General features: G+C 41.4%; 1 protein-coding gene across 1 annotated transcript; it reads left to right on the forward strand.

Moving 5' to 3' along the window:
- Window positions 1–2,840: 2,840 nt before the first annotated feature.
- naf1 (nuclear assembly factor 1 homolog (S. cerevisiae)) lies at window positions 2,841–8,355 on the forward strand. Its single transcript, XM_037473111.2, has 9 exons — window positions 2,841–2,931; window positions 3,352–3,581; window positions 4,155–4,290; window positions 5,183–5,276; window positions 5,402–5,484; window positions 5,581–5,741; window positions 5,882–5,933; window positions 6,509–6,596; window positions 6,702–8,355. The coding sequence occupies exons 2-9, from the start codon at window positions 3,352–3,354 to the stop codon at window positions 7,043–7,045; spliced, it is 1,188 nt and encodes a 395-aa protein (XP_037329008.2). The 5' UTR covers window positions 2,841–2,931; the 3' UTR covers window positions 7,046–8,355.
- Window positions 8,356–9,195: the final 840 nt, after the last annotated feature.

The following is a 9,195-nucleotide window of genomic DNA, read 5'->3' on the forward strand; positions in this document are numbered from 1 at the left end:
CCGTTTCAAGTAGTGAAACCCTGAACTCTGATTTACCCTGAGATGGGAAACTCTGCGTTTGTGGTTTCAGAACAGCTGTTCAAGAGTTGGTTCAATCAACTCAGAGTAGATTGACTCAGAGTTGAGCGTGTGCACCACCACAGTATAAAGGCAACATGAATAATACATATAATGTATTTTATTCAGGTGCATCCTGTGGAACTCCTCTTTAAGACGTTTAAAAGACGTTTCACACTTTCCTCACGGCTCTGCATACAGTAGCTTTACTAATATTCTCCATCACCGATGTTGTAAAGGAAACTACTGTTTGCAAATGAAGTAATGCTTCAAAAAGAAAATGCTCCGATGTAAGAGCATGTCCACAATGGGGGACGTTAGTTATATGAGGACAGTGAGGTTATGGACATATTTGATGGACTGTGAGTATAAACGATACCGTTCAAACAAGTAGTTATCTGGAAAAGAAGAGGACACGCCATGTTAAAAAAAAAACTTTAGTCTTTAACATAACAGGATCTTATTTTATTAATATGTGGAAACTGATTCAGAGTATGAATGAATGAGGAAATGAAAGAGCGCTGTGTCAGAGGGAGGAGCCTGTGAAAGAAGAACACCTGCTCCTGACCAGGTTAGGGTCACAGGCTCAGTTACCATAGCAACTGACCCTGAGCTTTAGTTACCTCCCCTTCTGAAACAGACAACCAGAGTTTCCCTCATCTCAGGGCGAACAACCTCTGAGTTTACACTAAACACGCTTCATCAAATGGACCCCTGATCTTTGCAGCTACGGTTCCCTCATCTTGAAAATGGTTGACAGTAAGCTTTTTATTATAGGAATTAAAATCATAATAAGCCTGAATCTTTCTGAACAAAACCACAAGAACTCTAGAAAAATGTCAGTATGAGAGAACCAGTGTGATGTCTACGTTGACATGTCAGTCCTACACACTCTATTGGACAGCAGTTTTCCCTTCCAGCAAACTGGTATCTAGGCAGACCGATTTACATTTAATCTTTAATTTCTCAATGAACCTGGCAGTAAACACAACTATTTCAATAAAGATGGCTTTTATTATTGTTATGTATGTAAATACGTGGTTTGGCTGTGACTCCCTGTGCCTTATGTGCAAATCAACAGCAGTTGGTTGATATGATTGATGATGGTTCCATTTCTGCTCAAGCAAAAAATGCAAAACCCCGAGCAGCATGAAATTCCATCTGTGTCTCTGAGTGTGTGTCGGCGAGTTTCATGTGGGACAGAGCTATAGTCTGTACATGTCTAGCTGTGTACGCACATATATTTATTTATGTGACTCTGTCTCTCTGTTCTATCCACCACAAGAATACCAGAAAACAGCAAGTAACAAGCTTAAAAAATCATTGATATAAAGTATCATCAGCTTCTAGGAATTGTTATGGCGAACTGGCTGATCATACGTGTGGCTCCGGAGGAGGAATCACCAGAACCAGGCTATAGCTCATGTGTTTCCCATCGTAGTGTCTATGTGTTGTTACACTGGGGGTCTGGTGGAAGGTCTCCTCCTCTTCGAGGCTCTGCACCGTCAGCCACTCAAACACCATTTCTCTGTAGAAGTCAGTCAGCTTCCTTCCACCACTTTACAGATGGGGCTTTTATATTGAAAAGACATGCTACTTTTTACAAGCCAATGGATTATTGAAACTGTGCTTTCAATCCACGATTAACCTGTGGTCACTCAAAGGATCTGGCTGAATCTGGCTGGAGCACCTTGTCATTTAGACTCTATAAATGAGCCAATATAAAACACAGAAAGCCATGATTACAAAAGGACCGCTTTTCTGCAAGTAGACGTACTATGATTCCTCTATTTTGGAGCATTTTCTGCCGATATATGTGTCCTTTCTTCTTTTAAAATGATGAAATGAATGAAATGGTTTTACTACTTTTATTTGAGTACATACCACACTGGTTGGCTTTGGTTAAAACGAGGTGACTAGTTAAGTTAATTTAGGCTGGGTTTGAACACTGCTCAGTGAAAACAACAGAGAGACCCGTTGACAATAGTCTCGGTCTGCATCATTTGTGGTGTGAAAGCAAACAGGATTTTATGACATTATATGATACGAAACAGACATGTAAATTGTTTTTTAAGGAGTTTCCTGTTGGGTCACTGGCTGATGAGCACAACAAACTTATCTCGTACTTGGTCAGTTCTTTAAGGAGCCGTTAAAAATAAAGATACACACGTGGTGGAAATCAAAAACACACATTTTGTAGACATTTACCCTCCAATTCTTAAATACCACTAGAGCTCCACTACCTGGTCGATTTGAATGGTGCAGCTGATACAAAATATAATGAAGTCAATTTTTCACATAAGCCGCTTTCTGAAATACCCCCCAGGTGTCCTCATGCTTTCAATACCATGCATGTTAGGATCAAGCAGCGTTAATATAATCTGCATTTAACGTTTCGTTTTGAACAAAATTACATGCTGCAGAGCGCATACCCGGAAAAACACATCCCACGTGTTGTCGAATTAGCTGCGTTAAGTTTAAAAGAATTAAAGGTTACTACCGGAAAAGTGTTGCCTTCAGAGTAAATTGCAGGACCTGTTTTGTCAATATGTATTTATAGTATATATTTTGCATAAGATATTATTATTTTACAAGACTTTTTTATTGTATGGTTGTCAAATAGCAGCTACTTGTTTTCATCAATTTACGCTGCTGCATAATGTGAAAAACCTGCATTGCATAATTTGATAGTGTTCTATCTATTGTAATTGCAGTTTATTTTGTTTAGCTCGCTCAAAAAATAGTTTGTGAAGCCTTTATTGTGAAGGTTGATAACGGAAGTAGTTAATCTCACTGTGGTACACTTACATTTGCAGGAGTTTCATGCGGTGTGCATGAGGTTCTTCGCTGCACACATTCAGTACCAACGAACAGGTAACGTTGTTACTTTTGACTTGTTGACCTGTTGTGGAAAGCAGGCCCAGCATCACGCTGACTGGAGACGGTTTATCCGAGTCTTTAGAACTGCAAGTCAACGATACTAACCCTCGTTAGCTTGTTAGCCGACTACTGCTAAAGTGAATGTGAATTAACGTTAGCTACTTAGTTCACGTTATAACTTCAAACAGTTATAGCTTTCACGTAAGTTAAATGCTGACGAACGTTAGTTGAGCAATACATAAAGCTGACCGTCGACCTCTCGTCCACAGTACTTAGTAAATATCAAATAAAATATCTTAGGTTCTCTCATGAGGTGTTCAAAGCCAGACTAAATAAGTGAAGGCTGTTCACCACCTGCTTAAAACAATGCACGTGTAGTCTTTACATCTGACTTCAGACATCTGTTTGCCTCAGATGGATGAAAGTTTACCTGAACAGAATGGACGGACGACTCCAGCGAACAAGAAGGAGGAGGAAGAAATGGAGGTGACCATGACGTCACAACTGGAAAGTCCCATTGTGCCCCCCGCCAGCGCAGTTACGTCATCAAATACACAAACCCCCCTAGAGGAAAAAAGAGATGCTGTGCTGTCTGTAGCCCCACTGTGTCAGACGGATGAGTGTGAGGAGGAGGATTCAGACAGGTAATCACTCAGAGCTCTACTAAAGGCTTGTTATTCATTCAGACAGATGTTCACTCAGAGCTCTACTAAAGGCTTGTTATTGATTCAGACAGATGTTCACTCAGAGCTCTACTAAAGGTTCGTTATTGATTCAGACAGATGTTCACTCAGAGCTCTACTAAAGGCTTGTTATTGATTCAGACAGATGTTCGCTCAAAGCTCTACTAAAGGCTTGTTATTGATTCAGACAGATGTTCACTCAGAGCTCTACTAAAGGATTTTTATTGATTCAGACAGATGTTCACTCAGAGCTCTACTAAAGGCTTGTTATTGATTCAGACAGATGTTCACTCAGAGCTCTACTAAAGAATTTTTATTGATTCAGACAGATGTTCACTCAGAGCTCTACTAAAGGCTTGTTATTGATTCAGACAGATGTTCACTCAGAGCTCTACTAAAGGATTTTTATTGATTCAGACAGATGTTCACTCAGAGCTCTACTAAAGGCTTGTTATTGATTCAGACAGATGTTCGCTCAACGTTTTTATTACAGCACAAGACACTAACTGAAGCTTTTCCTCTCCTGTTTGCCAGTGGTAGCTCATCCTCGTCGTCGTCCTCCTCCTCCTCATCCTCCTCTTCTCCCACTGTCACCATTTTTGAGGATGAAGATGAGGAGAGTTTCAGCCAGCCAGCCCCCATCAAAACCCGAGATGAGGTCCTGCTGGAGGTCAGTCAGTGGGGAAGAGTTTTTTCTCCGTGTTGAACACAATCGTTTCACTTCTTTTTATAGGAAATGGGTTTCCAAGGGTTACAGGAGTGGATGCATTCAAACAATTTGATACAAACGCCTTTTGCCATGCAACAAAACAATGTTGGTTAAAAGTGTTTCATTTATTGTTTAAACATAAATGAACTCAACCATGCCTAAAATAAAGTACAATCTAAAACGGGAGCTATCTGGTCAAACTAAGTAATTTTATCATGTAGCCTAGGGCTGCACGCTATAAGATCTCCTTGCACTATGAATCTCTCACATACCGCTCATAGCGTTGTTACACCATAACAACAGACTTTGCTCTTCGGCAGGCAGCAGATTCACGTCATTGTGGAGCGGTTTATTATATATTTCTTTATAACAATGAATAACCCACAACAAACTCTTTAACTGGGTAAAACACCACGACACAACAGCTTGTGACAAACAATTTGTAACACTAATAATTGTACATTTATAAAAACATTTCCCCGCCGAACTGCATGCTGGGTACAGCTCATGACAGCAACTCTGTTGCTACATGAAAACACACAAAAGAGCGACACAGAAGGAACAATGAGAGACCAGAGATGCACCAACACAACTTGTGCCGCCTGCAAATGTATCTAGATTGCAGAAAGTACAATTTTTTAAGCTGTGATGAGGTCAGAAAATATTGACAGATCGAGGAAGATTTCCTTTCTGTTACTGTCACTGGTAATCATTAAGTTTATAGATGTGTTGCTTTGGTGATTTTGCCAAACTTGCTTCATAGACCCAAAAAGCCTGATTTATGTAATATTATCCTGAATATGATCAGGTACGAGGACTGGGGCCCAGAGTTTGAGCCTGTGTTTGTGTGCAGGAGCTGCCAGCAGTGGAGGAGTTGTCTGTGTCGTTACCAGAAGATGCAGAACTGCGGCCTATAGGAACGATCTCCAGTATAATTCAGCAGCTCGGTGAATAAACAAGCACACAGTCACACCGCAACGGTCTAAACTACAGACTGAATAAAGTTTTTGTTGAGAAAAGTTTACGTGGAGCCTTGAGACAGATTTTCTAACCGCACTTTTGACGTCGGCAGTTGTGATCCAGTCCCTGAGGGACACGCCCCCTTTGACTGATGACAGCGTCATCTTTACATCTGATAGGCTGGCTCTTGGAAAGGTGGGTGGACCAGCTCTGCCTATTGGTGACCTCTGTCCTCAGTCTTTTTGCGTCACGTTGGGTCCTACATGGTGATATTTGCTTCATGTGTTTCAGGTGTTTGAGGTCTTTGGCCCCGTGTCCAGTCCACTGTACATTTTGCGTTTCAACTCTGTGGACCAGATTACCAACAAGGGGCTGGCAGAGGGACAGACTGTCTATTACACACCGGGCATCAAAGAGTACACAAGTTACATCCTCACACAGCAGCTCAAAGTGTAAGTGCATGCACACGCAGTATATGATGCATGGAGCACAAGTTAGACCAATAAGACACTTATTTTAGGTTATTGGTTAAGCAGATGCACTTTGACATGGGAAGTTTGTTTCTGTTGACTTCTAATTGCTTTTACTTCAGTTTCAAAGGATCCGATGCATCCTGGAAGAATGACCAAGAACCACCGGTGGAGGTAAGCGCAGAGAGACAAAAGCATTTCAGCCTCCAACCAGCCAGGCACCCAACACGGGAGATAGTTAGCTGATCCAAACATGCACCATGGTGTTTATGTGCAACGCGCTGTTAGTTGCATTATTCGCTGAACCACTAGAGGGTGCACATACACGTACCGTGCCGTGTGCATAAAGGGTCAAAACACCCTCCAACAGAGGAGCAAATGGACCAACACTTCATTCCCTTGATGCAAGATTTGTTAAGGAAGTGACATTTTTACTCCAATGATTATTTAGTAATTATTTAAATAGAACTGGTTCTCCGTATCTCAAGGAGGATGCAGTGAAAAACGGATGATCCGTCTCATGGACCACTGTTGGGATAAAGTAAGGGTGGTGCTCATTGTGAAAGCAGCTCTTCTGTTGGATCCATTTAGGCCAATTCTAGAACTAGAACAGCAATAACAGCACCTTCAGTGGATCATGTGAGCCCTTATCAGTGTTTGTACACCCTATTTTACCTTCAGAGTCCGAGAATAAAGCCTGTGCTTTAAATGCAAATGAGTCCCAGCCAATCCGTCTCTCCTCTCTCCAGGCTTTAGATTACAGTGATGATGAGAAAGAACAGGAAGCTAAGAAGAAAATGAAAAACTGCAGAAAGAAGAGGGACAACAGCAATGCAGGTATTTGCACACAGGCTGAATGTTTAATGTTAGCTACTACGTTCTGAAAAAGGATGAAGGTTACAAACCCTACTCTGCCTCATCACATTTTTCTCCTCGCTCCAGATAATTCGGCCAACATTACCCAGAATGCCATGCTGCAGCAACGTGATGTCAGAGGTTTCCCACCACCCAGACACTCAGGACCTTCACCCAGGCATCAGAACCCGAGGAACAAACACCCACAGTTCAGACACGCACACCCCCATCCCATGTATCCCCCCCCTCCCTGCCCCTACCCTCCTCCACCGTCTCACTTTTTCCCCCCACCCAACTTCCCCCTGTATCCCCCCCCTCCTCACTCTTTCTTCAACCCATCCTTCTCCTGTCCTCAGTGGCCAGCCAACTCTGTCCCCTTCGCTGACCTCCCTCCTCCTCCTCCTCCTCCTCCCCCACCCCCCCCTCAGTGATGTAGACGCGAGCTGGACCTCCTGCTGCTGCGTGAATGATGTCATCTGCTTGTAGACAGATGTGCCACATGTACCAATCAATGGCTGCGCTTGTTAACTGTTTATTATGCTTTACAATCACTAACTATAAAGTCATGACATCACAACCACATATTCTGCAGCTCCCCCCCCATCCCCTCCTCACGATGGTTACTGGTCGTCCCACAGATGCTACAATCAACTTGGAGCAGAGCAGAGAACCTGCATATAATGTCCAAACAATATACAACTATTGTACTGATAATGACCTGCACACTGCTGCGTCGGTGGCAGCTGTGTGCGGACACTGTGGCCTTTTTTCACAGCAAGGTGTAAATGTGACGCAGGGTCCAGTCATTGTCAGTCCTATATCATATTGTATATTTACTGTATATATTTTTGTACCAAAATGCTTTCTACATGTCAGTGTTTTCTGTTTAATGAGCTGAATCCACACATTTCTCTTGTCCAACGTGTGTCTGTGTCCTTCGTTCTCCTCCACCTCTTTCTACCCAGAGGGAGACCAAACGCTGAATAAATGAGCGAATACCACAGTTGATTTTCTGTCCTCATTATGTCCCAATCTGAGCTCCAAATCTCTGGCATCGAGTCCTCAAACACTTGAGGATTTGACAGTGAAACTGCTGCTGACATTTCTCCCTCCATCGATGCTATTCCAAATTTATAAAACAAAAAATTGAATTCACAGACAGCGAAGAGTGCAGAACTTAAAATGAGAATTCAATAGAATATTGTAGTTTTTAATTGTATTGATATTACCTTTTATAATGTGTTTATTTGCCTTTTGTGAAGCACTTTCAATGCCCTGCTGCTGAAAAATATATATATTTATAAATATTTTTCAGATATAATTTTTTTTTTTTTCATAAGTTTCTATGAAACCAAATACAATGAAGTACTGTAGTCTGTAACCATCTCCACTGGTCGTATTCTGAGGTTTCCTCAGCCAGCAGGAAGAAGAGGAGTAGTGGTGTGGCCTTTGTGATCAGGTCTGGTTCCTGTGGCCTGATCATATCCATGTAGCGACAAATGGAAGTCGTTATGTCTATCAGCATAAAGGTTTAGCTTTAGCCTTGAAATGCTGATCAAATAGAGCATTTGTATGAGAACATGGATGTCATCATTTCTTCATTTAACAAGAAGTCAGCAGGCTGCGTTTACCATTTCCGTCTTATGCCTAAGTCTATAACATATCTGTAACATAGCACGAGATAAACGCTCGGATGAGACTAAAACGTTTCATTTACTTTGTAATAAAACCAAGCCCAGTACCTTGCCTCCTTCGTCACCTTTTTGGAATTCATGTTTTTAATATGGTTGCTTTGACATGGTGTTTGAGTATAGCAGCTTGTTCTAGGCCACTCTTTAATTGTTCCGTGTGCTGGGGCAGTGCTGCATGGCGATCTGGGATCCTGCTGAATGATGTCACCATTTGAACAGACAACAAAGAATGTTTTTTGTTAACCTAACATGTGTTTATTGGGCCCAAGATGATCTATTTTCCAGTTGGTTTGTATTGTTGCTGGATCAATAGTGATCATGATGTGAAATTAGGATTGGCAGGCTATTGCATACAATGGAAATTTGCCTAATCGACATACACCAAATATCAGTGAGTATTTGTAGCATAGACTAATTGAATGGGCCCTTTGTAGGAGGCGGGTAGCATTACACTTCATCACCAGAAGATGGCAGCACAATTGTATGGAATTAATCTCTGAGTCTGGGTCAGTGTGAAGGAATAAAGGTTTGAATCTTCACATCTTCAACTTAACCAATCATGTGCCATTTTAAATCAAAACGTTTAAAATGCTCAGAAAACAAATGATAAAAATCTATGGTAAGGATTCCTCATTGAATCCAAGTCACCAATGCTAGTGATCGATCTGGGTGTGCACAGTGAGCATGTATATTTTGATGAGAAAAAATATCATGATCCAAGCAATGTTTATTTTTTTTTTTTTGGTTTTCCTTCATAGCACCAAATCTGTGTTTGATTGCTAATAATAAAGGGTCTCGTTGTTTTTAATTCCCTCTCGTGAACTTTTCATTGACATTGATATTCAACATACAGTAATTAGTACAGTACAGTAATTAGTGAAATTACTTAC

This window comes from Pungitius pungitius, chromosome 9, assembly GCF_949316345.1.
Source record: "Pungitius pungitius chromosome 9, fPunPun2.1, whole genome shotgun sequence".
Lineage (NCBI taxonomy): Eukaryota > Metazoa > Chordata > Actinopteri > Perciformes > Gasterosteidae > Pungitius > Pungitius pungitius.

Bases quoted from the DNA above. Each gene is read 5' to 3' on its own strand.
- naf1 (XM_037473111.2), top strand. From the start codon at position 3,352: ATGGATGAAAGTTTACCTGAACAGAATGGACGGACGACTCCAGCGAAC. The intron at 5,742-5,881 runs GTAAGTGCATGC...CTTTTACTTCAG, and splicing joins CTCACACAGCAGCTCAAAGT to TTTCAAAGGATCCGATGCAT. The intron at 6,597-6,701 runs GTATTTGCACAC...TCCTCGCTCCAG, and splicing joins GAGGGACAACAGCAATGCAG to ATAATTCGGCCAACATTACC.